The sequence below is a fragment of the Emiliania huxleyi genome (genome assembly GCF_000372725.1).
Source record: "Emiliania huxleyi CCMP1516 chromosome Unknown EMIHUscaffold_171, whole genome shotgun sequence".
Lineage (NCBI taxonomy): Eukaryota > Haptophyta > Isochrysidales > Noelaerhabdaceae > Emiliania > Emiliania huxleyi.
In genome coordinates, this window is record NW_005200871.1 from 201,874 (window position 1) to 228,037 (window position 26,164).

The window sequence follows — 26,164 nt, forward strand, 5'->3', positions numbered from 1 at the left end:
CCTCCCACTAAGTCGTAATACGCGCCGGGAGCGCGCTCCCCATTTGCATACCGACCAGGCGGACTCGTTTCCACTTCCAAGCTCAAGCCAGGCGCCGCAGGCCATAAAGAGGAGCGCAGATTAAAATGGCGCCGGAGGCTCCCCGCGGGGCCGTCCGCGCAGAGAACCTTTGTCTAAAAACAAAACAAGAAAATCGATGAGACACCACTAGGGGCTGGGGGGCTCCGATCTCCATCTCTCCAGTACTCTCCAATCTCCAGCGTCGCTACATCTTAGGCCGGATCCAGTCAGATCTCCGATCTCCATCTTCCATCTCCAATCTCCAACGTCGTCATCTTAGGCCGGATTCAGTCAGATCTCCGATCTCCATCTCCAATCTCCAATCTCCAATCTCGATTCGGGGGCCCGGGGGAGGAGGGGGGCTCAAACCTTCAAGGAGATGCGCTATGGATTCATTCACATAGCAAAAGGATCTCCACACTCTTTTCGCGCCATTTTGCAATCTCCAGTCGGCCCACACGATCTCTAGGCGCCTTTGGCGCGAAGTCAGAATCTCCACCTCTGTCGCAAGATCTCAAGCGACTGCACGCACCAACTCGAGATCTCAGACTCCTCTCGAGCATCTACTCCGGAGAAGATTTGCCTCCACCAGTTCTTCAATCTACTGCTGCTCTTGGCAGGAGATTTGCCACTTAAGAGATCTCTGAAAGGCATCTACGATCTACAGTCCAAGGATCTTCCGATGTAGCGCAGAGATTTCCATGTATGGCTTTGGTGAAAAAAAGGGCCACGAGCAGTTGTTCCAGAGATGTCCAAAAGCGCAAAAGCCTGAGACGTGAGAGGCGCCGTAAAATAAGAAACACACACACACACACACACGAGTCTATGAGGCGAGAGCTGTACGGCTCTTTAAGAGCGATCCAAGCGACAGAACGGCGCTCCGCTCACTGGCTGGAAAAACTCGGGAACTTGTCATACGCCGCCGGGTGCCTCGCCATGTGCTCCTGCAGCGCGGCACGTTGTTGCTGCAGCGCCGGCGGCTCCACGTCCCACACGTCCGTGAAGAGGTGGTGCGGCGACGGCCTCCCCGCCTCCTCCGCCGCCGACAGCGCCGCGATCGCCTCCTTGCGCAGCGCGCGCCGCATCCGCTCCTCGTCAGCACCACTGAAGCAGCCGCGCTGGTGAAGGTAGCGCCCAAAGCGGACGATCGGAGAGCGCGCCTCCCAGTAGGAGCGCTCGTCGTCCCACCCCTCCTCGGGCGCAGAAGGCTCGCGGTACTTTGAGTCGTCGTCAGAGGTCGAGTGAGCGCCGACACGGTACGTCATCGCCTGCGACGGTCAGGCACAGAGGCACGTCATCGAGACACCACGATCTAGCCGAGATCTAGCCGAGATACAACCGAGATACAGCCGAGATCCAGCCGAGATCCCGCCAAGATACAGCCGAGATACAGCCGAGATACAGCCGAACTACAGCCGAGATACAGCCGAACTACAGCCGAGATACAGCCGAACTACAGCCGAGATACAGCCGAACTACAGCCGAGATACAGCCGAACTACAGCCGAGCTACAGCCGAGCTACAGCCGAGATGCAGCCAAGCTACAGCCGAGATCGCTCCTCCACCAAGGTCGGCCTCCCTTGCTCGGCTCCGATGGCGCGCGCGGCGGCAGTCGCCGCGTAGACCGCAAGCAGGTCGTTGCCGTCGACGCGTATCGTCGGCATGCCATACGCGAACCTGCTCAGCTGTGCGATTGAGAGAACAGTGCCTGGTGCTGCGCTGCGCGCTACTGCTCGCCGCATCTCAACACACACCCTGGCGCATCTCGGCGCATCTCGGCGCATCTCGGCGCATCTCGGCGCATCTCGGCGCATCTCGGCGCATCTCGGCGCATCTCGGCGCATCTCGGCGAATCTCGCGCCCGCGCGGCGCGACGCCGTCGGAAGAGTACTGCTCCGAGGCGTTTGTCGAGATGGCGTAGCCGTTGTTGCGGCAGAAGAAGATCGTGGGGCAGCCGTGGACGGCGGCGATGTTGAAGGCGGAAGGCACATCTCCCTCCGACGCGCACCCCTCGCCGAAATAGGTCAGCGCGACCTGCCCGCCGCCCCGCCGCTTCATGCCGTACCCGACGCCTGCCGCGGGTAATCTCGGGTAATCTCGGGTAATCTCGGGTAATCTCGGGTAATCTCGCCGCTTCATGCCGTACCCCACGCCTGCCGCGTGCGGGCACTGCGTGCCGAGGGTCGACTTGACGTAGACGATCCTAGGAGAGAAGGTTCCGAGAGAGTTCAGAGAAGCTTCGCACTGCGTGCCGAGGGTCGACTTGGCTAGGCGATCCTCCGCTCGTACGACCCGTAGTGCAGAGGCAGCTGCCGTCCGTGCGCGGGGTCGTGCCGGTTGCCCGTGGCCTGGTTGGCGATGTCCATATAAGTCATCCCTCGCCACAGCGCAGAGCCCAGCTCGCGGTACTGCGGCAGCATCCAGTCGTCCTCGCGCAGCGCCGCCGCCGAGCCGACGGAGCACGCCTCCTCGCCGCGCGAGGTGAGGTAGAAGGAGATGCGGCCCTGCCGCTGCGCGTCGTTGAAGACCTTGTCAAACTCGGAGACTCGCAGCATGGTCTCCATCATGCGGAGGCAGACCTCCTCGTCAAGCTGCGGGACGTGTGCCTCTGCGCCCGGCACGACCTCGCCCAAGTCGTCGACCAGGCGGAAGCAGGGCATCGGAGAGGGAGGAGGGCCCTCCTCGGGGCACCAGAAGCGAAGCTCGCTCGTGTAGCTCGACCGCGCCCCCACGAAGAGCGTGCGCTCCGCGGCTGCGGCGGCGGCTGCACCGGCAGCCCCGCCCGCTCCGTTGGCTGCCGCCGCATCGCGCAGCGCCGACAGCTCGGCTCGCAAGCGCGCATTCTCGGCGGCGAGGTCGGCGGGCGAGGTGGAGAGGAGGCGGGAGGCCGGCCGCCAGCGCGAGGAGGCGCGCCGCAGGGAGAGCATCTGGAAGGCCGCTCCCGCGTCAAATAAAAGAATTTCCAAGGCGCTACATGCACAATGTCGTCCTTGCTCGAGGAGAGCTCGATAGACTCGAGGGGCCAGGATATGCAGCGAGGAGGGCGGAGCTGCGCCGAAAGGCGCAAGAAGCCGCGAGAGCAAGGGACCGGCAGGAGGCGGCGGCGCCGCAGAACGAAGCAGAGGAGAGCGACGCGACAGAAGAAGAATTTAAACAAAAGAACTCTCTCTCACAGCAGACAGGCTCGACACAGTGAAGAAGAGACAAGGGAAAGAACGACGAGAAGGGGGCGACCGCGAGGTGGCATGAAGGTCGCAGCGAGAATCTGCGAGAGACTGCGAAGAGAGATAGGAAGAGGCGGACGCCCAAGGGTGGGCGACGGCTAGCGCATCACACCCCTCTCCTTAAAATCCCTGTGTGGTGGCGGCGTGCCGTCCTCCCATCCCTCCCTTGGGTTGTCCGTTTTCTTTCTTTCTTTTTTGTGGTTTTAAAATCCCTGTGTGGTGGCGGCGTGCCGTCCTCCCATCCCTCCCTTGGGTTGTTGTTTTCTTTCTTGTGCGAGGGAGTTTTGTTGTAAAATTCTTTCTTTCTTTGTGGTTTTCGGTTTGTTGTTGGCAAATCAAGACACAGAGCTAATGTGGTGGGTAAACCATAAAAGTAGATTTGAATTCGTCCACGCGTACGAGTTCATTTTAATTGAGTCGTCCACGTACGGCTTCGTGAGTGGTTGGGGTGGCCTCAAGCATCCCCAAGGGAGCCTCTGCGGTGCCACATAAGCAGCTTGGTGATTGTCGAGATTTTAAAGCATTCGCTTGGTGCACGGCGCGGCGGCGCGAGGCCAGCCTTGAGCACCTTTACGGTCGCCCAGGCGGCCGCGGATCCCGTGGCGCCGCAGATGCCATCGTTGATGGCGGTGCATTTGCCGAGGATCCAATCCGACTTGGCACGGGACCTCCCCCCCAGCAGCAGAGCTCTGCTGCTGGGTCAGACCCCCCCCCCCAGCAGCAGGGATGGCTTTAGATGTGCAGGGGGGGTACCGAGCAGTGTGCGGTCGCTCTAGGTGTGTGTGTCTGTGTGTGTGTGTGTGTGTGTGTGTGTGTGTGTGTGTGTGTGTGTGTGTGTGTGTGTGTGTGTGTGTGTGCGACGGTGATCGTGTATCATTCACTTTAATATGCCACCGTTGCATATCCGGATATGCAACGGTGGCATAAAGTGAATGATACACCGTCGCAAAACTGCATTCCTGGGTCGTGCGGAGATGCGTCCGGGTTTTGGGTACCGGCGGATAGCTGGTGAACGCTAAGGTGGGTGTCGAACCCGGATGCATCTCCGCACGACCCAGGAATGCAGTTTTGTGTGTGTGTGTGTGTGAGAGAGTACTCACTCACAAAAAAGTTCGCAGATGCACGAGGATAATCGCGCTTACGTCCCACCTCTAGCGTCTATCTACTGCGCGTGTCGGTCGGCTTGCTAGCAGCTGACCGAGGCGCGTACCGGCTGATCTGGCTGCTGCGCCGGCGGCCGCTGCGCTGGCCGCTGCTGCGCCGGCTGGCGGGCGGTACGGCCGCCGGCGGCCGCTGCACCCGCGCCTTCCCTTGCGGGCGCCGTCGCGCCGCGCGCGCCCAACTCTGCTGTGGCACACGGCACGCGTCGTCACACAGCCGCGGAGAATAGGCGGTGCAGCGCGCGAAGCGCGCGCGATCTCGTACTTTTAAGGCTGGATCCGGTGTCGTGTGAGAGAGTTTTGTTGTAAAATTCCTTTTTGTTAGCCCGAAAACCTCGTACAGGCCAAAGGCCGCACCTTCTTTGTTTGTCGTCCGCAAGCGCCCCGAGGGGGCCGCCGTGGAGTATTGGCGCTCATCTCAAGATACGCAGCTCTACACGTGTAGGCGCGAACCTTACTCAAGATAAGCGCCCAGACACGAAGACGCGTATCTATCTGGGCTACCTGGACGCAGACGCGCATCCTCATGCGTGGGCGCTCATCTTAGTTAATACTCGCGTCCACACATGCAGGTGCGTATATGGGCTCGGTGCACATGAGCACTTACACGTCAGGGCGCGAGCCTTAGCTAAGATACGCCCCTACACGTGTCGGTGGTCATTTTTGTGTGTGTGTATCGCGCGCCTTGCGGGGGGGGCGCGGAAAAGAGGAACCTCTTAGCGCCATCGCCACGGTGCTGCATGCAGCGCCGGGCGACGACGGCTTACCGCCTCCCGGTCCCCCTCGGCACACCTCCGCTGCTCAATGTTTGACGGCTCGAACCCGTGAAGCTTCCCCGTGCGCGGGTTACCCCGCGCACGGGTCAGCCTGCCAGCCACGTATCCACGCAAGCGTGGTCCGCGCGCATGGCATACAGGCGTCCGCCAGACAGCGCAGAGGCTCTAGGCGACCGGGGAAGGACTAGCTCAAGGGCAACACAGCGTCACCAGCCGTTGGCGCGCAGAACGAGTCTGCGGCCCTCGGTTGGGACGAGTGCGCGACGCGGTTGAACCGCTCAATATGGCCGGCAGCTCGCGCTGCCGGCGGGGTTGGTTGGGGAGAACCGGCACGGGGAAAGCCGGCCTCCCCGGAGGGGTCGCCCCCTGGAGGGGCCCCAAAGGGCCCCCCGGGGGGGCGGGGGCCTTACCACCCAAGACTGCTTTCAGACGCTTACGCTAAACACCTCTCCGACGCGCTCGACTATAGTCTGCCAATTTCCGCTCAACCTGCGCAAATCGTGACCCCCAGAACTCGTGATACCCGAGGAGTCTCGAGCTTCAGCTGGCGAATCATGCCGCTCTCGGCACAGAAGCAGCGCGAGCGCCGCGCCGCGCAGCGCGCTGCCGAGGCTCAGGACGCGGCTCGCGGGCAGCGCAACCGCCCGGCGCCGAGCCGGTGCTAGGCCGCCTCCGCTGCGCCTGCTTCCTTGCGCGCCGCTGGACGTCGGCCGAGAAGACCGCTTCCCTCTGGGGACCCGACTCCGCGAAGATCGCGCGCGCGTCGTGAGTGGCGGCGCGCGCGCGATCTCCGTTCCCGGGCACGCCGGTCGCAGTGGCATGGGCTCCCAGGCTCAAAAGCGCTCCCGCCAACAGCGAGCGAGCGCCGCCGCTGCTCCTCCTCCCGCCGCCGCTCACCGAGACTCGGTGCCGCCGTTCTCGCCGCCGCCGCCGCCGCCGCCGCCGCCGCCGCCGCCGCCGCCGCCGCCGCCTCGCGCCTCGCCTCCGTCACCGCCGCCCTCCATCTCGCAGCGGCGCGTCCCTCTCTGATATGGCGCGGGCGCCTCGCTCACCGGCGCCTCGCCGCCGCCCCCCCCCCCTTCTCGCGCCGCTCCGCTCGTGGCCGCCGCCTCCCCTGTCAATCCCGCCGCCTCCCCTGTCATCCCGCCGCCCGCACCACCGCCGCCACCGCCTCGCGCCTCGCCGCCGCCGCCACCGACCGCCCTCCCGCCTGCGCCGCTGAGCGCGGTGCAGGGGGCGAGCCCCCGCTGCGCAGCCTCACCGCAGTGCACTGCGCTCTCCGCGCCCCTGACGATTAGTGAGGAGGTGTTGCACAGCATGGAGCTCGGCGGGCGTTTAGCGAGCCCCTCAGCTAGAGTGAAATGCTCCCGCGCGAGTATGTTTGCCGCAGGCTGGCCAGATCGGACGCGTGGAGGGAGTCTAGGATGGGGAGAGAGGGAGGGGTAGAGGATTGGTTGGTGAACAGTCTGTCTGTGTCTAGGTTAGAGAGCAAAAGGGATAGAGGGAAGAAGGGAGGGAGGGGCGTTTCGTTCTAAATTGATGAGAGGACTAGCACTTCACCGCCCGCACACTGCCGCCCATCCCTCCAAACGGGCTTCTTGGGTGGAAAAAAGAAAGAAAGAAAGAAAACAGACAACCCAAGGGAGGGATGGGAGGACGGCACGCCGCCACCACAGAGATGCCACCGGCGGCTTGTCCGGTTACTCAAAACGGTCTGGTTGACCCACTTCCCTCTGACGGGGGACTGGCACTTCATGCACGCCTTCCGAGTCCTCAAGACCAACGACGCCACCACCGCCGTCGCCATCCTCCTCGGCATCGCCGCCATCTTCGCCCTGCTCCGTCGCAGCGGCCAAGCCGCGCTGCGAGACGTTCGCGCCGGCGACGAGGTCTGGTACTACCTGCACGTGCCAAAGGCGTCCGGCACCGCCTTTGGCAACGCGCTGGCCAACCTGCGTCCTCGCACGAGGTACGCAAAGGGCGTCTGCCGCGGCTTCAACCTCATGGGCTACGGCTACCAGCGGAGCCTGCCAGGCCGGCGCGGCTTTGAGTCAGACAGCGGCTGCCTCTCGGCGGTGACTCGCTGGATGGCGCAGGAGACGTCGCACGGCGCGGCGAGGCGAGGAGCCCGGTGGGCCACACCCGGCCGCCGGCGCAGCATTGCACGCAAGAGAGGTGACGACGCCACCGACACTGTCGGAGCGGGAGGGCTGTCGGCGGCGGAGGCGGCGGCGGCGGCAGCGCCATATCTTCGCGTCTGTCGACAGCTCGTATGAGCGGCGTCTCTTCACGGCTCTGCTGCTGTGATCAGGCGGAGTCGTCGTGGTGCCGGATCTACTCGTCACAGCGCATGTGCTCCTCGCAGCACCCCAGCCGCTGCTCGCTGCTCTGGGCGGAGCATTATGGCGCAAATGTGAGAGATGAGATATAGCCGAGATATAGCCGAGATATAGCCGAGATGCCGCCCAGATTCAGTGGGCGCGCCGCCGGTCGTACCTCGGCTGCACCCTTTGTTGGGTGCTGCGGCTGGCGCGGGTGCTCCCGAGATCGAGCCGAGATCGAGCCGAGATCGAGCCGAGATCGAGCCGAGATAGAGCCGAGGTGTAGGTGCTGCGGCTGGCGCGGGCACGGAGGCCGAAGCTGCGCGCCTTCACGATGCTCCGCCACCCGGTGGACCAGTTCTACAGCTTCTGGCGCTTCCTCCGCTACTGCGCCTCGTACGACGTTGAGGGGATGCAGGCGCCGCCGCCCAACCGCTCGTACGACGCGCGCTGGAGTGGCTCGCCGCTGAGCCTGCACGAGGCCGTCAGGCACGAGTCACAGCACTGCCCGGCCCTGCTGCCGTCCTGCCACTCCGCAACCTTCCGCGCGCTCACGCTGCTCGCCGGCCGCTCGGGTACGTGCGGCGACCCGCTGAGCGGCGAGGGAGGTCTCCCGAGAGATTTGGGAGGCGTCAACGCGACCGCGGCCGAGGCGGTGCTGCTGCGCGAGGCGACGGAGGCGGCGCGGACCTTCGATGTGATTGGCTTCGCCGAGGACATCCGGAGCTCTCTTGCCCTGCTCGCCCACGCCACAGGCGCCCGTCCCGCCGTCGGTTTCTTGTTTTGGCTATGCGGGCCACGTTTTCCTTTTTCTACACAGGCGCCCGTCCCGCCGGCGTTCGCGATTGATTTCTCATTTTATGAGGCAGGACTGTGGTTTGTGTTTCCACAGGCGCCCGTCCCGCCGACGTTCGCGCCATGCGCAAGGCGGTGGGGAGGCGCGTCAACCCCGCAGTGCAGCTGCCTGCGACCGGCGTCTCTTCATTCACACGGCTGGCTGTGAACAGGCGAGCCAACCCCTTGTCGCCCGCAACGCCGTCAACGGTCCTTTTGTTCACAGCGACGGGTGTGAACAGGCGCGTCAACCCGTGCGGCGGTTTCGTCCCTTTGCGCGAGGACCTCCCGACGCCAGAGACAGACGCGGCCCTCCGCCGGCTGCTGGCGCCCGACATTGCGCTGTACGAGGCGCTGCGAGCCGAGTTTGCGCAGCGGCTGCGTGCCGCGGGCATAAACGCAGAGGGCGGCAAGGCGCGTGGCCGCGGGTAGCATCGTGGGTGAACGCGATGGAGCCGCGCGTGTGGTGAGCAGCACCTTCGCATGAAGTAATACGGCTTTAGTAAACGCACCAATTTATTAGCAACGTGTGCCCCCAGCGGCTGTCTGAGCGAAAGAGCAGCTAAAGAGCGAGCCAAACTCGACGGTATGACAGGCACGCAGGTAACGCCCAGCGACGTGTGTCGGATGGAGTCCGGCCGCGGGTTATGATGTATCTTATTCCGGGGCCCGTGTGCGGGGAGCGAACCTTAGCGACCGCCCAGAAGCTTTCTGAGCGACCCAATCGGGCCGGGATCATCAGCATATGTCCCCTCCACAACATCGTGGGCGTTTGAGCGGTATTTGAGGACCACCGCCACTCTGAAGTTCGGCCGGGTGGTCTGCAGACCCCCCCCCCCCCGGAGCAGCAGAGGCTCCGTGGGTTGAAAAGTCGACGCTGGGAGTCGCACTCGTCAAACCGTCGCAACACCACGCGGTCCGCACGTACCGCCCACATCCCCTCCACCACTGAGAAGGCGCAGATCGACCGCCGGGCCGCGTAGTCGTCGTTAAGGAGCGGTTTTTGGAGCCGTACGAAGAGGTCCCAGACGGGCGAAGATGCGGTTTTTCGACGACCACACGCGATGTGGTATCTGCTTTTTGCTAAAAACGGGCCGCCTAGTGCAGCATCACTAGTACAACACGCAACCACACTGAGAGCTCCACACTAGCCGGTATAGGCGAGCCCCGGCGGCCTCACCGTCGCCGCTCGCGGCGGAGCCGACGGCGGAGCCACGGGCCGGTGCGACCTTTTGGGGGGATATGAGCTCGCCAGGACGTCACCGATGGCTCGGCGCGCCTCTTCCCGCCAGCGCGGGACGGCCTGCCTACAGGAGGGAGGGGGGGGAGACGGAACTGAGCCCTAGGTTCGTGATCCTATGGCCGGCAAGGGCTGGGAGAGGGGCGGCAAGCGACGGGCGGGTGAGCGACCTTTTGAGCGCCCATGAGCCGGCAGGGACGCCGGCGATGGCTCGGCCAGCTCCTTCCCGGCGGGTTCTCGTCGGGCCGTGCCTGGTCGGCGGGCTCGGGTGAGGTGAGCGGGCGCCCGGGAGTCGCATCTGCGCGTCCCCGGCAGTGGCAGTGTGGGGGTAGATGGGAAGTGCGGAGATGGGAGGCAACGCGCCTGTTTGATGGCCGCACGAGGCAAAGTTGGGCGCTCCGAGCGTCTTCTCGGCGAGAACGAACGGGCTGTGCATCGTCGGGGGGGTGACTGAGAGGGAGGTGGTCGTACGCTCACTTTGTCGGCCGCGCGCGAGGTGAATACTATGTGTGAGGCGCGCAGGAGGCGAGAGTGGGCGCGCCGGCGGTCGAGCCGCCGAACAATTCGACGTCGCGCAGCTCCGCGCCGGCGGGCACGACCGAGCAGATGCTGTCGGCGGCGGCGGTCACGCGACGAGCGAGAGCCGCAGGGGCCCTCTGAGAGCCAGGCGCCGAAAAGCGACGTGAGTGGCGGCCGCGATCAGCCACCTGTGGGCGGTCATCGGGGTGGCGCCAAGCCTCAGCGAGCTGGATCCGGGAAGGGCAAGGGGTCGCGCGGGCCCTGTCTGCAGCAGCAGTGCTAACTAGAACGACAAAATTCCGGATGGACCGGAGAGTGTCTACATTCTCGAGGCACCGTTCTCGGCCCGGCCGGAAAGCTGGCTGGTGGTCGCGCGCGGCGCGTCAGCGCCACTCCGACTGGTCGGGCACCTCGGCTGGGTCCATCGGCAAGAGGCCCGCGCCGTCGGCCAGCCCCGCGAGCGCATGGGCGGCCGGCGCGAGCGGAGAACGACGGGCCAAGATCGGCTGGTTTGGCACGAAAAACGAGAACCGCGAAGGGGGGGGTCCGAATAAGTTACATCATAGGGTGACTAGGGGAGTTCGCTCAGGATGGCAGCCCCGTTGGAGCTCTGAGTGTGTCTTGTCTTGTGCGTTGTGGTTTTCTGTGTCGCTCCTGTGTGACCGTCATTGCCCGTGTTGCGTCCACCCATACGAACCGCGCTGGTGACTGGTCGTGTCCCAGTCGTTGGTCGGACTGTGTTTCGCCTTCCTGTCTATCAACCCAACAAAATCCTTCCTCTCGCCATATCACGGACCTTTCTTATTGATTGAGAAGAAAATACCTCCTATGGGGCACGGCGCCGGGCCGAGCGTTTTTGATCTCTCGGTCAGTGGGCGCCCGCCCGCCGCCTCTGAGGGGGTTGGGCCCCCTAGTCTGAAAACAAAAGCAAACTCGATCCTTGTTCTAAGCCGACCTTTCAGCGCCATCCTTCCTGCTTCCTGTGCTCCCACCTGAGGCGTATCGTGCAGGCGTATTTTCTGACGTGCAAGGTTGGAATGACGTGTCGCTCACAGGACGCCGTGTGCTTCCCTCGCGAGAGCCTCGTACGGTCGTATACGTCGCTCCCGCGTCACAACTGTGAGGCACAGTCCGCATGCACCCTGGGATGGGGTCGAGGGATGGGGCGCGATTACGAGCCTGGTCACGCTGCCTTCCGCGCCCCGTCCCAATCCCGGATCATCCGGCGCAGCATGTGGTTGGGGGTGAGGTATGGGTGCTCGAGCTCGCCGCCCGTCATCGGGCTCGTCGACTTGGTCGCGAGCCAGCGCTCGATCGCCGTCCGCTCGTAAGCATGCCCGTCCGCCGCCATCACCGGGTCGCTCATGATCTCGGTCGTGATCGGGCAGACGAAATCGGTCGGCGGCTCCTCCCCCGGCGGCGCCTCCGGCTCTGGCGGCTGCTCCACCGCCGCCTGCCTCTCCTCCTCCAGCCTCGCGCTCTCCTCGAGCGCCGCCGCCAACTCCGCCTCCTCCGCCGCCGCCAGCGCTGCCTCATCCTCGAGCTCCCGCGACGGCCCAGCGCCGCCCCCGCCGCCCTTCCCCTTCTTCTTCTTCTTCTTCCCCTTCTTGCTCTCCTTGGCGCGCTCCTCCACCTTCTCCGCCTCCTCCTCCGCCAGCAGCGCCTCGGCATGCCACGCCGCCTCCGCCTCCGCCGCCGCTCTCTCCGCCTCCCTCGCTGCTGCCTTCTCCTCCGCCGCCGCATGCTCCTCGAGGGCGCGCACGCACCCGGCGTGGCCCTTCTCCTTAGCCATCTGCAGCGCCGTCCTGCCGCTCGCAGAGCACAACGCCGCGTCTGCGCCCGCCCGCAACAGGTGGAGGACGACGGCGGGGTGGCCGTTGCCGGCGGCGACCATCAGCGCGGTGAAGCCGTCGCTGCTCTGCAAGTCGATCTCTGCGCCGTGTTGCAACAGAAGATCGACCACCCGCTCGTGGCCTTTGATGGCGGCGACCGACAGCGCGGTGCGGCCGTCGCTTTTCTGCTCGTTTATCTCCGCGCCGCGCCGCAGCAGCACGTCGACCACCCGCTCGTGACCTTGGCCGGCGGCGAACATCAGCGCGGTGACGCCTTTGCTGTTCTGCTTGTTGATCTCCGCGCCGCGCTGCAGCAGCAACTCGACCACCCCCTCTTGGCCCTTCTGGGCGGCAAGCGTCAGCGCGGTGCCGCCGCTGCTGCTCTGCAAGTTGATCTCCGCGCCGCGCTGGAGCAGCAGCTCGACCACCCGCTCGTGGCCGTTGGTGGCGGCGGCCATCAGCACGGTGACGCCGCTCACATCGCGTAGCATGCAAGTCGCGTTGACCCGCCCGCCGCTGTCAAGCCACGCCAGCAGCGCCGCCTCCTCGCCTCGCGCAGCCGCCTGCCTGGCCTCTTCGGAAAGGCTGCCTGGCGAGCCGGAAGAGGCCGCGGCCCTCGCTCCCGCCGCCGCCTCGCCCGAGGAAGCGCCGCCCGCACCGCCCGCCGCCTCGCGCTGGCTCGCAGTCACCTCCTCGATGTGCTGCCGGAAGGCGCCGACGCAGGCGGCGTGGCCCTTCTCCTTGGCCCACTGCAGCGCTGTCTTGCCGTCCTCAGAGCGCACCGCTGTATCCGCGCCCGCGCGAAGCAGGCGGAGGACGACGGCGGGGTGGGCGGAGATGGCGGCGAACATCAGTGCGGTCCAGCCTTCGCCGCTCTGCAAGTTGATCTCCGCGCCGCGCTGCAACAGAAGATCGACCACCCGCTCGCGGCCGTTGCCGGCGGCGTACATCAGCACGGTGTCGCCGTCGCTACCCCGCATGTCGATCTCCGCGTCGCGCTGCAGCAGCATGTCGACCACCCGCTCGTGGCCTTGGATGGCGGCATACATCAGCGCGGTGTCGCCGTCGCTATCTCGCAAGTCGATCTCTGCGCCGCGCCGCAGCAACAGCTCGACCACCCCCTCGCGGCCTTTGTTGGCGGCGAGCATCAGCGCGGTGCCGCCGTTGCTGTTCTGCTGGTTGATCTCCGCGCCGCGCTGCAGCAGCAAGTCGACCACCCGCTCGTGGCCTTGGCTGGCGGCGAACATCAGCGCGATCCAGCCGTCGCTGTCCTGCTTGTTGATCTCCGCCGCGCGCTGCAGCAGCAGCTCGACCACCCGCTCGTGGCCGTTGCCGGCGGCGTCCATCAGCGCGGTGCCGCCGTCGAATGTCTGCTTGTTGATCTCCGCGCCGCGCCGCAACAGCAGCTCGACCACCCGCTCGTGGCCGTTGTTGGCGGCGTCAATCAGCGCGGTGCGGCCTTTGCAGGTCTGCAGGTTGACCTCCGCGCCGCGCTGCAGCAACAAGTCGGTCAGCCGATCGTGGCCACGGACGGCGGCGAGCAACAGCGCGGTGCAGCCGAGGTCGTTCTGCAGATTGATGTCCGCCCTGTGCTGCAACAGCAGATCGACCACCCGCTCGTGACCTTTGTCGGCGGCGTACATCAACGCGGTGTCGCCTTTGCTGTTCTGCTTGTTGATCTCCGCGCCGCGCTGCAGCAGCAGCTCGACCGACGGCTCCCGGCCGTTGCCGGCGGCGAGCATCAGCACAGTGACGCCGCTCATCTCGCCCTCCCCGAAAGTCGCGTTGACCCGCCCGCCGCTGTCAAGCCACGCCAGCACCGCCGCCTCGTCGCCTCGCCCAGCCACTAACGCCTCTACGACGCGTAGCGCCGACATAATACCCGGCACGTTTCCTGTTTCTTTTTGTCGAGGTTCTCGAGGTTCTCGAGGTGGATATCCTTTGGCCGCGTTGGGTAGCGAGGATTGGTGTAACCCGAGCCACGGAGGCGTGTTTTCTGACGGCCGACCGTCAGTGCACGGAGTTGCCACTTCTCCGACTGCCCCGGCTAGTTCCCGAGGTCGTCGGGTGTTCTTTTTGTCGAGCTTTCTGCTGTTCTTCACCTTTCTACCTACCTACCTCTGCTGTGACAGAGAGTTCTTTTGTTTAAATTCTTTTCGGCTTGGGCCCCGCGTTGGTGTCCTAGAGGGGGCGTTCCGCAGCTAGGGGCAACCCGAAGCGCAGAACCAACCCTCGGAGAGTATTCTTTACCGTTACTCTATGGCCCTTTCCCTGCGAACGCGCACCCCCCAGGGCTAGGGCTCTCTTGCCCGCAACCCGATCCCGATCACCCGGCCCGCTGGGTGCGCTTCTCAGCTCCCCGGCCCTGGATGTGAGGCTGATGACTGCACTCCAAGTGCTCCAAGTCCTTGACAGAGGAGGAAGCGACAGGAGGGAGAACGACGAGAGTGGGACGACCGCGAGGTGGCATGAAGGTTGCAGCGAGAATCGGCGAGGGACTGCGAAGGGAGATAGAAAGAGGCAGACGACCAAGGGTTAGGGTGGGCGGCGGCTAGCACCACACTCCTCTCCTTAAAATCCCTGTGTGGTGGCGGCGTGCCGTCCTCCCATCCCTGCCTTTGGGTTGTCTGTTTTCTTTCTTTCTTTTAGGGTTAAGTGCCTCGCCGTCCTCGCAGTAGTCGCTTAGGCGGCCCCCGTGGTGTACCTGTGTCAGTGCCAGTGCACGCCAGTCCCGTGCCTAGTGTCGTGCGAGGGAGTTTTTGTAAAATGCTTAGGCGGCTCCGGTGGTTCGCCGGTGATAGTGCTAGCACGCGCCAGTCCGCACCCGTGTCGAGCCTGTCTGCTGTGAGAGAGAGTTGTTTTGTTTAAATTCTTATTCAATCGACAGACAGTGTTGAGAGATTCCGCCCAAGGCCAGGCAGCCTTCCCATCCAGACGAGCAGTCGAGACGAGCAGTCGTCGGTTGCCGCTCTACCGCTCAAGAGGTCGCACTGGCTGGCCTGCGCTCGATGAGGTCCTTACGGTGCGAGAGGTCGGGGTTCAAACAGCATCCCATGGTTGCGCGCACGGGCAAGGTGTTGTGTGTATGTTGTGGAGGATTGCGGCCAAAGAGGCCCACCCCTGTGCGGAGATGAGGGATACAATCCAGCACAGAGTGGAGATCGTTCTCTCAACCTCTCACAAACAACATCTTTGCACAGAGGTCCTCTCAAACGGAGGTCCTCACATCGCCGCCTATCCTGCTTCACGGCGCACAGAGTGACGTCTACTTCTCTCCAGGGCATGTAAGCACCTTCAGGTATAGCCTCGAGTCGTGTGTATGTGCGCACGCAGCCCTTTCTTTGTGCTAAGAATTCTTTGTGCGTCCTCCGGCCATACGAAAGCAGTCGAGTTGGATATTGTACAGATAGGAAATGGGTTTGGGGTGTGCGTCTCGTTGTAGTGCTTTAGGTGTCTTATGTCTTCTGTGTGGATCTCTTTTTCCAACATACGGGTTTTCTTTTTTCCGACCATTTCGCCACCACTAGCCATTTACATAATTCCGCCCTTTCTTATTCAAGCTGAACGAGCTAGCGTGCGGGGAGAGCGGCATTGTACACGGTGCGGAATTGCATTGCCGTTCTTAACGGAGTCGCTTAGGCGGCTCCGGTGGTGAGCCGGTGTGTGTGCCAGTCCGCGCAAGTCCGCGCCCTTGTCGTGCCAGCGTGCTGTGAGAGGCTTGTATTTTAAGAATTCTTATTCAATTGACAGGCAGTGTCGAGATTCCGCCACAGGCAGGCAGCCTTCCTTCCCGCGCCGGACGAGCAGAGAAGAGAGACGAAGCAGTCGTCGGGTACCGCTCTACCGCTCGAGGCCTCCGAGCTAATCCAACGGTTTGATCGGGGCCGCCGTTCCCCGTGTGTGAGGACCTCTCCCGTGAGGACTTCTCCCGTGAGGACCTCTCCCTCTCCGATCACTCAGCTTGACAACGAATATCGTCGCAGGAGAGAGAAGCGACCATGACCGACCATATAATGGTAACAGTATACAACAAGAAGCCAGGGGAGGGGCCAACTACGCACAACTAGCAATTTCGGTAAGTCCCCTTTCTCTCTTATTCATTGTGACAGACAGTGTTGAGATTCCGCCCCATTCCCACCCGGACCTGCAGTCGAGACGAGAGGGTCGCTGACTGCTCTACCGCTCAAGAGGTCGCACTGGCTGCGCTCAAGGCCTCGAGGCCACCGAGCTCATCCAACACTGATATCAGGACCGCCTTGTTGTCCCCGTTGTGCTCTGGTGAGGACCTCTCCCGTCTAGGGTACGATACTTCCGGGCCGGTGTGCGGGGAGCGAACCTTAACGACCGCCCAGAAGCTTTCTGAGCGAACCAATCGGGCCAGGATCATCAGCATATGTCCCCTCCACAACATCGTGGGCGTTTGAGCGGTATTTGAGGAGCACCGCCACTCTGAAGTTCGGCCGGGTGGTCTGCAGACCCCCCCCCCGGAGCAGCAGAGGCTCCGTGGGGTCGAAAAGTCGACGCTGGGAGTCGCACTCGTCAAACCGTCGCAACACCACGCGGTACGCACATACCGCCCACATCCCCTCCACCGCTGAGAAGGCGCAGATCGACCGCCGGGCCGCGTAGCCGTCGTTAAGGAGCGGTTTTTGGAGCCGTACGAAGAGGTCCCAGACGGGCGAAGATGCGGTTTTTCGACGACCACACGCGATGTGGTATCTGGTTTTTGCTAAAAACGGGCCGCCTAGTGCAGCATCACTAGTGCAACACGCAACCACACTGAAAGCTCCACACTAGCCGGTATAGGCGAGCACCGTCGGCCTCACCGTCGCCGCTCGCGGCGGAGCCGACGGCGGAGCCACGGGTCGGTGCGACCTTTTGGGGGCCCATGAGCTCGCCAGGACGTCACCGATGGCTCGGCGCGCCTCTTCCCGCCAGCGCGGGGCGGCCTACCTACAGGAGCGAGGGCGAGGAAGACGGAACTGAGCCCTAGGTTCGTGACCCCGTCGCCGGCAACGGCTGGGAGAGGGGCGGCAAGCGACGGGCGGGTGAGCGACCTTTTGGGGGCCCATGAGCTCGCCAGGACGTCACCGATGGCTCGGCGCGCCTCTTCCCGCCAGCGCGGGGCGGCCTACCTACAGGAGCGAGGGCGAGGAAGACGGAACTGAGCCCTAGGTTCGTGACCCCGTCGCCGGCAACGGCTGGGAGAGGGGCGGCAAGCGACGGGCGGGTGAGCGACCTTTTGAGCGGCCGTGAGCCGGCAGGGAGGCCGGCGATGGCTCGGCCAGCTCCTTCCCGGCGGGTTCTCGTCGGGCTGTGCCTAGGCGGCGGGGCTCGGGTGAGGTGAGCGGGCCCGGGAGTCGCATCTGCGCGTCCCCGGCAGTGGCAGTGTGGGGGTAGATGGGAAGTGCGGAGATGGGAGGCAACGCGCCTGTTTGATGGCCGCACGAGGCAAAGTTGGGCGCTCCGAGCGTCTTCTCGGCGAGAACGAACGACCTGTGCATCGTTGCGGGGGTGACTGAGAGGGAGGTGGTCGTGAGCTCACTTTGTCGGCCGCGCGCAAGGTGAAAACTGAGTGTGAGGCGCGCAGGAGGCGAGGATGGGCTCGCCGGCGGTCGAGCCGCCGAACAAATCGACGTGGCGCAGCTCCGCGCTGGCGGGGACGACCGAGTACATGATGTCGGCGGCGGTCACGCGACGAGGGAGAGCCGCAGGAGCCCTCTGTGGAGCAGGCGCGCGAAAGCAGCGATGAGTGGAGCCGCGATCAGCCACCTGTGGGCGGTCATCGGGGTCGCGGTCAAGCTCGCGACGGGGTAAATCTGGTGCTTCTAGTATCACTGGTGGGCTGGGTGTGCAGCAGCGGCGCTCAAAAAGAGGGAAAAAACTCGGCAACTGTTTGGAGTGTCTACATTCTCGAGGCACCGTTCTCGGCCCGGCCGGAAAGCTGGCTGGTGGTCGCGCGCGGCGCGTCAGCGCGGCTGCGACTGGTCGGGCACCTCGGCTGGGTCCATCGGCAAGAGGCCCGCGCCGTCGGGCGGCCCCGGGCGCGCATGATGCCCCTCCGAGAGGCGCTGACGCCCCGCCGAGATCGCGCTGGTTTGGCACGAAAAACACGAGGCGCAAGGGGGGGGGGTCAAGTATCGTACCCTAGACCCGTGAGGACCTCCCACCGTGAGGACCTGAGTGACCTCTCCCGTGTGAGACTGCTGGTGAGCAATACACCTCTCCGATCAGAGGAAGGACGGCACTGCCCTGCTCTCCTACATGGAGCGGCACGCGCCGCGAGTGCGAGAGACGAGGCAGCAACCAAGGCAGAGTCCGCACTTTGAATGGAGAGAGGTCCTCCGGGGAGGTCCTCACCAGAATGATGCGAGGTCCTCACTGTGGAGGTCTCACACACGCGAGCCGACGGGGACACAAAGCTGGCTGAACAACCGCGTTGGACTAGCTCGAGCGGCAGTGCGACCTCTTGAGCAAGCGGTAGAGCTCGAGGGTAGAGCCGCACCGACGACTGCCTGCTCCCTCGTCTGCACTGGGTGGAAAGGCTGCTTGCTGCTGGTGGAATTGATTTGATAAATGAACAAGAAGTCGTCAGGGGCATGTACGGGCCTTGAGGTGCGTGGAGGCCACCCGAGATTACTTCCAGCGTCACACACACACACACACACACACACACACACACACACACACACACACACACACACACACACACACACACACACACACACACACACACACACACACACACTCACTTCCAGCGTTGTCCCTCAGCTTTTTCTTTATTCACCAAATTTCGCGGCAGTCTCGCCATCCTTTCGCCTCGCCGCCGCCGACCCCTCGCGAGAGAGAGCCACAGCTCGCCGCCGACATGGCCCTCGCCGCTCCGACTCCCGAGGCCATCGCTCGTGACGACCGCCGCGTCGCACGCTCCACGCCGGAGACGTTCTTCTCACGCGGACCCGTCTCCCGCTGCCCGCACGCAAAGTGCCTCGCCACGGTCTGCCGCATACGTGGCTGGTGTCACATCGCCTGGCACTTCCGGCCGGACCTGTGCTGCGCAAACCCGTGCCGCTCACCGGAGCAGCGTTTCGACTCGGTGGTGGCGTCGGTTCGTTCCCTCGCCGGGGCACTCCCACAGATAGCGACCTCTCATTCCCTCGTCCGCGCCCGTCACTTGCTAGTCGGGGCACTCCCGGCGTGCGGCCCGGTCCCGGTCGTCACTCGGTTGCTCGTGTTCACACCGTCAGAACTCAGCTCCGCAAGGATTCAGTGTCTGAGAGTTGGGCATGTTACACAACTTTTGTAGTAGAGCCCAATGGCACCCTTGCATCAAGTGGATCACTTCATTAACATACCGTAACATAGACCCCCGTTTTTCGGCCGCCGCGGCCGGAGAGCACCCCCGTCGCCCCCGGGGGCCCGTCGACCCCCCAGGAGCGGCACGCCTCGTCATTCGAGCAGCACCAGCCCCCCGCTTCGACATGACGGCCGCTCTCGGAGCCGGCCGGTGCGCGCCCGACCCACGCCCCCCCTCTCGCACCCCCCCCCGACCCGCTTGCGCGGCGCCCCCCTCGTGCGCGCCGGCTCGAGCGCCTATTGCCAAATCGCGACTTTCCAGCGCACGCGCCCCACACGTCACGCGCGCGCAGGAGAGCTTGCGGCAGAGCAGTACCGTGTACTCGCCCGAGGCATCGCGCCGAAAACCCCGCGCATTCCGCCCCCGCAGAGGCTGAAGGAGGCAGATGGCCAATAGCGACGATCGTTACGGAATGTTCCAGTCGTCCCAGTCTCTCAGATTCCCGCGTCTCCTCCTTGCCTCGCGCGCCTCTTTTGTGGCCTCATCCCTAGCCGCTTTGCACGCTCTGCATCCCCAGAACGCACTTCTCGTGGCGGGGCCCCTCATTCCCCGTTTCTTTTCCCCCTCTAGAATACGCCTGTGGTGTGCCCCGTGTGGCACCCCGACCTGTTGTCTCACCCTGGCCCCCAAGATCGTTTTGGTCGTCCGTGCCCAGTGTAAAGAAAGAAAGAAAACAGACAACCCAAGGGAGGGATGGGAGGACGGCACGCCGCCACCACACAGGGATTTTAAGGAGAGGGGTGTGGTGCGCTAGCCGTCGCCCACCCTTGGGCGTCCGCCTCTTCCTATCTCTCTTCGCAGTCTCTCGCAGATTCTCGCTGCGACCTTCATGCCACCTCGCGGTCGCCCCCTTCTCGTCGTTCTTTCCCTTGTCTCTTCTTCTTCTGTCGCGTCGCTCTCCTCTGCTTCGTGCCCAGTGTAAAAAAAAGAAAGAAAGAAAACATACAACCCAAGGGAGGGATGGGAGAACGGCACGCCGCCACCACACACAGTGTTGTGCGAGGGACTTTCCTCGCTCTTTAAATTCTTTTAGTCGGTGAGCCTGTGTGTGTGCCAGTCCGCGCCAGTCCGCGCCCTTGTCGTGCCAGTGTGCTGTGAGAGGCTTGTATTTTAAGAATTCTTATTCAATTGACGCTCTTAAGAATTCTTTTAGTCGCCCTCGCTCGCTTTGTTGACGCGACCTATCCGGCCCCCGTTCGATCTGTTCACATAAACGATCTGTTCACGCGCTGTCTCACAGCGTGTCATGAGCCAGCCGATTGTACATGGTGTGCCTGTTGTTCAGGGCGTGGCGGTGAGCCGACGAGAGGCCGATGCTGTGCACTCGCTGCGCAACCATTGCTTGACACTTACCGCATCCTCGATTCGGGAATCTAGCGTCGAGCGTCAGTCGAGGCCACCGCCTACGATGTACGCCACGCCAGAGGCGCCGCGCCGCCTGCCGCCTGCTCTGGGCCGAGGGCCGAGCGAGTGCGGCCGCTGCGGGAAGAAGGTTGACTGGCGGAACCCGCTCGAGGGCTTCTGCTCGGATAGGTACTGTGTGTGCGACGGGTTCTGATCGATCCATGTTCGCTTAGCTGCCTGCTCGTGGCCTGTACTCTTCTGTGGGACGTGAGTCTCACTCTACCGCGCAGGGGTGCCGTCACGCACAGACCCTCTGCGGTCTGCACACGCCACTCTCTCGAGTCTCGTCCACTCGTCGCTCGCTCCCTTCTCCCTCCCGCTGCTGGGTGGCGTCCGTATACATTTATTTATTGAGAGGGAGCGTGCTATGACGAGTCCTGCGTTTGGGGAACGCCCCTGCCCCCTCACCGCCGCGGCTGCTCGGAGCCGCTCGACTCGGAGGAGGAGGAGGAGCGGCGCCGCTTGCCCCTCCCGCGCGCCTCCTCCTCGCTCGCCTCGCCACGGCGGCGCTCCTTCTTCTTCCTCTCCTTCTTCTCCCGCCTGCGCTCCTTCTTCTCCCGCTTCCGCTTCTTGCGCTCCTTGCGCGCCGCCTCCTCCGCCTCCATCGCAGCCAGCATCGCCGCCAGCTTTGCCGGCTTGCCGCCCGCCGCTGGCGGCCTGCCCGCCCCGTCGAGATAGTAGCCGAGCCCAGCGCTGCCGAGCTTAAACACGTACCCGTCGCGCCTTCCGTCGAAGCCCGCCGCGGCTACGAAACCCTCCCCGCCGCCGTCGCCTCCGCCGCCGCCGCCCCCCCCTCCTCCCTCGCCCCCCCCTCCCCTGTCGGGGCTCGGCGACGGGTCTGCGCCATAGCTGCGGCGGTGGGCAGACAGGCCGCGCGCCGCGAGGTCGTGCAGCAGCGCCGCGCCGGTCGGGTCCAGGTCTGCGCCTATCAAAAATGAATGCGAGGAGCGATGTACTCTAACTAATTTGGCACCGACGGCGGAGAGTCCAGGTCTGCGCCGCTCTGCTGGTCGACATACTTGAAGGAGCCCTGCAGCTTCGCCTTGACCTGCTGCCCGTCTTTGGCATGCTGCAGGTCGGAGACCTTGAGCCAGACCTGCATGCCGCGGTGGTAGTAGTCGCTAGGCCTCTTCGCCTTGACCGATCGCAGCTTGCCTTCGTCGAGCTGCGACTCGTGCACCATCACCTCCCAGCCACTCTCGAGGCGCGCGAAGATGGCAAAGTCCGTCCCGTTGAGCACCTCAGCGCGGTGGATCGAGAAGACCTCGGGAGGCGGAGGAGGCTTGCCGCCCGCCTGCAGCTTGTCCGCGCCGATTGCGGAGAGGGAGAGCTTCCCGTCGGGCGCCACCGACAGCACTTTGACCGAGAGCGCCTTGCCAACCGGGTAGAGGAGGCGCAGCTCCTCGGCGGAGATACGCTTGTCGGACGCTTGCGAGATATGGAGGAGGCCGTCGCGGTCCCGGCCAGGCAGCCGCACGAAGACGCCGAACTCGCGCACGGACGACACCGTCCCCTCGACCACCGTGCCGGTCGCAAACGGCTTGTCGCGCTCTCGCTCACGCGCCTTCTCCGCTCTCGCGGCGGCCCGCACGCTCGGCTCCGACGAGAGGAGCCTCTCCTCGGAGTTGGAGCGTGAACGAGACCGCTCGCGACGCGGGTTGCGAGCGGAGAGCTGCGATTTGAGGGCCTGCTCGCGGAGGGCGCCCTCGTCCGGGCTCGGGCTGCGCTTTCGCACGCGGAGGCCTGCAGGGCGAGGCATGAGCGGATAACGCACGGGCCCTCAGCGGAGCTGGGAAGAGGACCGCCGCAAGCGGCGTGGCGCGGGTCGGTTGTGCATCCCTCCGGGGGCCCCTCTGCGCCGGGGAGGCGTTGTTGGAGGCTAGGACGCAAGCGTCCGTCGCCCTTTTCAAACTCGGGGCCCACTCCGCTACGCTCCGACCCGAATTTGGAGGGCCTGAAAAGTTTAAGGTGTTGCTGCGCAAAAGGGGTCGGACACACCGGCATAAGCAGCGCGTACGCAAAGGAGGAGGCGAGCAGCGCGGCGGCAAGCAACGCAGCCACGCGGCAGGCGGAGCGAGAGCTCACACCGCGTGAGGAGAGCCGCCGCAGCGGATCCTGGTCGCTCTCCGCGGCCGCCATTATTGTAGTGACTACCCTGTCGGGGGACGTACCACCGCCAACATCTGAGCCCGTCGCCCAACACACGTATAAATCCGTGGCAAATGCTGCTCCTTCTCCGTGATGGGCAGGGCTGTCTCTCCGGATGACGAACACGACCACATCCATCTTTCAAAATGGCTCGCCGGGCACGCACGCGGCAGATGAATGCGTTGCCATCGGTAGACGGTGCCATTCGCCAAGAGGCCGAATGCCAAGTCAGCCTCGTCAGGCAAGACAGCTTTGCCCCGTGTACGCTGGGAGTGTTGTTTGGCTGCCTGAATGACGCTGTTTGTATGTACGAAAGTGTCGCGGGACATTCCTCTGTGGCCATGAGCAAAGGCCCGTTACCCTCCTCGTGCCAGTGACATCTACACGTGCGGGTGCCGATTGAGCAGCTCGAAGCCCGCCTCTGCATGGCCGCATGACTGGCTGGCAGTCGGGGCCAGGCATCTCCGACCTCCGGCCGTCGCTCGACATCATCCAGCAATCTGCTGCGTCGATTCGCAAGAACATTGTGCGACCTCACGATGCCGCACTGTTCATTCACCTCTGGATCCGCACGGAGCACGGATGCAGCCTTCAAGCCCACACGCAGCGCCTACAATGAGCCGATCGAAGGGATCGCTGCCATTTCCCACTCTCGTCGTTCTTTCTCCTGTCGCCTCCTCTCTGTCTCGTCGCTCTCCTCTGCCTCGTTCTGCGACGACGCCGCTAGCGACGACGCTGCCTGCCGATCCCTTGCTCTCGCGGCTTCTCTCGCCTTTCGGCGCAACTAGGCCCTCCTCGCGGCGTATTTTGGCCCACCTCAAGTTTATCGAGCTCCCCTCGCGCAAGGACGACTCTCCTGACACCCACTCCGATCATTTACCGCCAAGGCATGTCCTTGCTCAGGTCCACTCTCGTTTCGGACACGACTTGTACATAGGAAGGTGAAGAACAGCAGCCATGCCCTCCCAGGCTCCCGGACTGGACACCAACGTCCAACGCAGCCGACACGACGGATTTTTCAAGGGCCATCGCAGAGCAGATTGTGAATGTGAGCTTGCCTTGTGTTTTTTTGTGATTGAGCTTGCCTGCTTGGGTGTCTCTCAGGATACACCGCTCGATCACGGTCTGTCCGCAACGTGGCGAGACTGAGAGGAGGGACGCACTCCCAGCACCCAGCTCCCAGGATGGCCGCGGATGCAGCCAAGGCAGCGCTCGTCACCTCCTCCGCACACGCACACACCACGCTGTGTGTCAGCTTCCGGCCCTCCGCACATACAACCCACCACACAACTCTCGCGCACAGTGGACAATAGGTACACCCTACTCCTAGTGGGGGGGGAGGGGGGGCAGCACCCAACTCACACCGTCCGGCGGCCCGCCGTCACGCGTCGCACATGAAGGAAGGGTGCCCCTTGGGCGAGGTGGCCGCATCGAGCGCCTCCTTCTCTTGCGCGCTCACCTCCCAGCCGAAGAGGTCGAGGTTGGCCGTGAGGTGACTGGCGCTCCTACGCGCTGCTGAATACACCAACCTCAGGGCGGGAAGACGGTACTGTGCAGCGTACTGAGAGTAACGCATGAATACAGCGGAGGGGAATCCAGTGAAGACAGCGGAAGACAGCGGACGAGAGCGGGTTGACGTGTCCCTCGAGTGCTGGCTGGGGTACATGAATACCTTGCGGCACGTCTTCTGCTTCTAGGCTGGCGCTCGTCGACTTGGTCGAGACCGGCACGCCATGGCCGACCACCCACCGCAAGCTTACCTGTGGCAGGTGAGGAAATGTCAGGGAAACTTCTCCACGAGGTGGTGGGGCGAGGGCCAGGGGAGGTAATCTCGGGTAATCTCGGGTGAGTCACCTGGGCGCCGCTCTTGTTGTGCTTTGCGCCGATCCCCGTCACGAGCGGGCCGCTGATGAGCTCGCCTGTCCCGTCTCCGAGATCACCCGAGATCACCCGAGATCGCCCGAGATCACCCGAGATCACCCGAGATGACCCGAGATGACCCGAGATCACCCGATATTGCCCGAGATTGCCCGAGATTGCCCGGCTGATGAGCTCGCCTGTCCCGTCTCCGAGCGGCGAGTAGGCCTAACTAATCGCTCATGATAGGTAATCTCGGGTAATCTCGGGTAATCTCCGAGCGGCGAGTAGGCCTAACTAATCGCTCATGATAGGTAATCTCGGGTAATCTCGGGTAATCTCGGGTAATCTCCGAGAAGGCCTGCGTGACGATGCCGAGCCTGTCGCCGTAGCTGCGCAGCCCGATCGGGTCGGGCCCCATGCCTGAGAGAGGAGTGTGTGAGCGAGTTATAAGCATTGGTAATGAGAGGAGTGTGTGAGCGAGGGCCCATGCCTGAGAGGAATGCTGAAGAGTGACAAAGACGCATCGGCGTCGGCTGCAGGCCGACCAGGCCAGGCCCACGCCGATGTGGTACTTGATCTGGTTGACGGCGGGAGTGACGTTGGCAGCACGGGCGATGCATCTGAGCGATGACTGGCAGTAGTTGCTCACGCCGATGGCGCGCGCCTGTCTCCGCATTCAATGGTGACGGATTCTGTTGCGCATTGGCAGTGATTAGGCCGGCGCTGCTGGCCGAGATGCGGCCGAGATGCGGCCGAGATGCGTGACCAGATGCGGCCGAGATGCGGCCGTAGTGCACTCGAGATGCCCGTGGAGAGGCCCTGCTGTACACCGTAGTCGGCCCCGTGAACCCTCCACGGGACAGCACCCTCCACGGGACAGTCTGCCGTGAGAGCGTCGGTGTGAAGAGAGATGCGTCTAGATGCGGCGTCTGTGGCGCGGCGCCTTCTTGGCGCGGTAGAACGTCTCGAGCGCGCGCCACTGCTCCTGCATCGCCGCGCAGTGGAGCGTGTTGCCGACGGGCGGGAAGTGGACCAGCATGAGGTCTACGTAGCTTAGGCCGAGCTGCTCGAGGTCGGCGGCCAGATCCTTGGAGGTGTCGGCAAACGCAGAGCTTGCAGAGGTGCGCGAGGGAACCTTGGTCGTCAAGAAGTAGGAGGCGCGGTCGTGCTCGGCCAGCGCCTTGCCGACCGATCGCTGATTCTTGTAGTCGAGGGCGGCGTCGATGTGGTTGTATCCGAGCGAGAGGCCTAGCCGCACCGTCGACTCGGCGACCGCCGGCGAGTACTGCCAGGTGCCGAGCGAGATGAGCGGCATGGCGACGCCATTGTTGAGCTTGACGGTGTGAGCCCAGTCGTTGGGCGGCACGCTCGCAGGTGCCTGTGCGCTGGACACGGCGCACGAGAACAGCAGCATGTCTCCCGGTGGTTT

At 64.0% G+C, this 26,164-nt stretch overlaps 8 protein-coding genes across 8 annotated transcripts; 1 reads left to right on the forward strand and 7 right to left on the reverse strand.

The window, feature by feature from the left end:
- Positions 1-944: 944 nt before the first annotated feature.
- Positions 945-2,615, reverse strand: EMIHUDRAFT_314272 (putative 2-oxoisovalerate dehydrogenase alpha subunit mitochondrial precursor; the record flags this gene model as incomplete). Its single annotated transcript, XM_005784241.1, has 5 exons — positions 945-1,328; positions 1,626-1,737; positions 1,952-2,146; positions 2,231-2,263; positions 2,350-2,615. The coding sequence occupies 5 exons, from the start codon at positions 2,613-2,615 to the stop codon at positions 945-947; spliced, it is 990 nt and encodes a 329-aa protein (XP_005784298.1).
- Positions 2,616-5,748: 3,133 nt separating this feature from the next.
- Positions 5,749-6,428, reverse strand: EMIHUDRAFT_442065 (hypothetical protein). The gene is made up of 2 exons (XM_005784242.1): positions 6,158-6,428; positions 5,749-6,137 (listed from the first exon to the last, which is right to left on the reverse strand). The coding sequence occupies exons 1-2, from the start codon at positions 6,360-6,362 to the stop codon at positions 5,773-5,775; spliced, it is 570 nt and encodes a 189-aa protein (XP_005784299.1). The 5' UTR covers positions 6,363-6,428; the 3' UTR covers positions 5,749-5,772.
- A 2,636-nt stretch (positions 6,429-9,064) lies between these two features.
- EMIHUDRAFT_231312 (hypothetical protein) lies at positions 9,065-10,051 on the reverse strand (the record flags this gene model as incomplete). The annotated part of the gene is made up of 5 exons (XM_005784243.1): positions 9,065-9,176; positions 9,266-9,473; positions 9,639-9,682; positions 9,786-9,866; positions 9,996-10,051. 5 exons carry the CDS (start codon positions 10,049-10,051, stop codon positions 9,065-9,067), a joined length of 501 nt encoding a protein of 166 aa, XP_005784300.1.
- A 1,194-nt stretch (positions 10,052-11,245) lies between these two features.
- Positions 11,246-11,500, reverse strand: EMIHUDRAFT_231313 (hypothetical protein; the record flags this gene model as incomplete). Its single annotated transcript, XM_005784244.1, has 2 exons — positions 11,246-11,276; positions 11,322-11,500. 2 exons carry the CDS (start codon positions 11,498-11,500, stop codon positions 11,246-11,248), a joined length of 210 nt encoding a protein of 69 aa, XP_005784301.1.
- Positions 11,501-16,759: 5,259 nt separating this feature from the next.
- EMIHUDRAFT_314275 (hypothetical protein) lies at positions 16,760-17,038 on the reverse strand (the record flags this gene model as incomplete). Its single annotated transcript, XM_005784245.1, has 2 exons — positions 16,760-16,915; positions 17,024-17,038. 2 exons carry the CDS (start codon positions 17,036-17,038, stop codon positions 16,760-16,762), a joined length of 171 nt encoding a protein of 56 aa, XP_005784302.1.
- A 366-nt stretch (positions 17,039-17,404) lies between these two features.
- EMIHUDRAFT_314276 (hypothetical protein) lies at positions 17,405-17,718 on the forward strand (the record flags this gene model as incomplete). Its single annotated transcript, XM_005784246.1, has 2 exons — positions 17,405-17,464; positions 17,557-17,718. The coding sequence occupies 2 exons, from the start codon at positions 17,405-17,407 to the stop codon at positions 17,716-17,718; spliced, it is 222 nt and encodes a 73-aa protein (XP_005784303.1).
- A 3,413-nt stretch (positions 17,719-21,131) lies between these two features.
- Positions 21,132-22,486, reverse strand: EMIHUDRAFT_112552 (hypothetical protein; the record flags this gene model as incomplete). Its single annotated transcript, XM_005784247.1, has 2 exons — positions 21,132-21,576; positions 21,690-22,486. The coding sequence occupies 2 exons, from the start codon at positions 22,484-22,486 to the stop codon at positions 21,132-21,134; spliced, it is 1,242 nt and encodes a 413-aa protein (XP_005784304.1).
- A 1,453-nt stretch (positions 22,487-23,939) lies between these two features.
- EMIHUDRAFT_456185 (hypothetical protein) lies at positions 23,940-26,149 on the reverse strand (the record flags this gene model as incomplete). Its single annotated transcript, XM_005784248.1, has 7 exons — positions 23,940-24,380; positions 24,583-24,635; positions 24,730-24,789; positions 24,928-24,960; positions 25,094-25,155; positions 25,297-25,399; positions 25,679-26,149. The coding sequence occupies 7 exons, from the start codon at positions 26,147-26,149 to the stop codon at positions 24,257-24,259; spliced, it is 906 nt and encodes a 301-aa protein (XP_005784305.1). The 3' UTR covers positions 23,940-24,256.
- Between the last annotated feature and the right edge of the window lie 15 nt (positions 26,150-26,164).

Excerpts from the sequence above, each read along its gene's own strand:
- EMIHUDRAFT_442065 (XM_005784242.1), bottom strand. The coding sequence starts at position 6,362 with ATGACAGGGGAGGCGGCGGGATTGACAGGGGAGGCGGCGGCCACGAGC.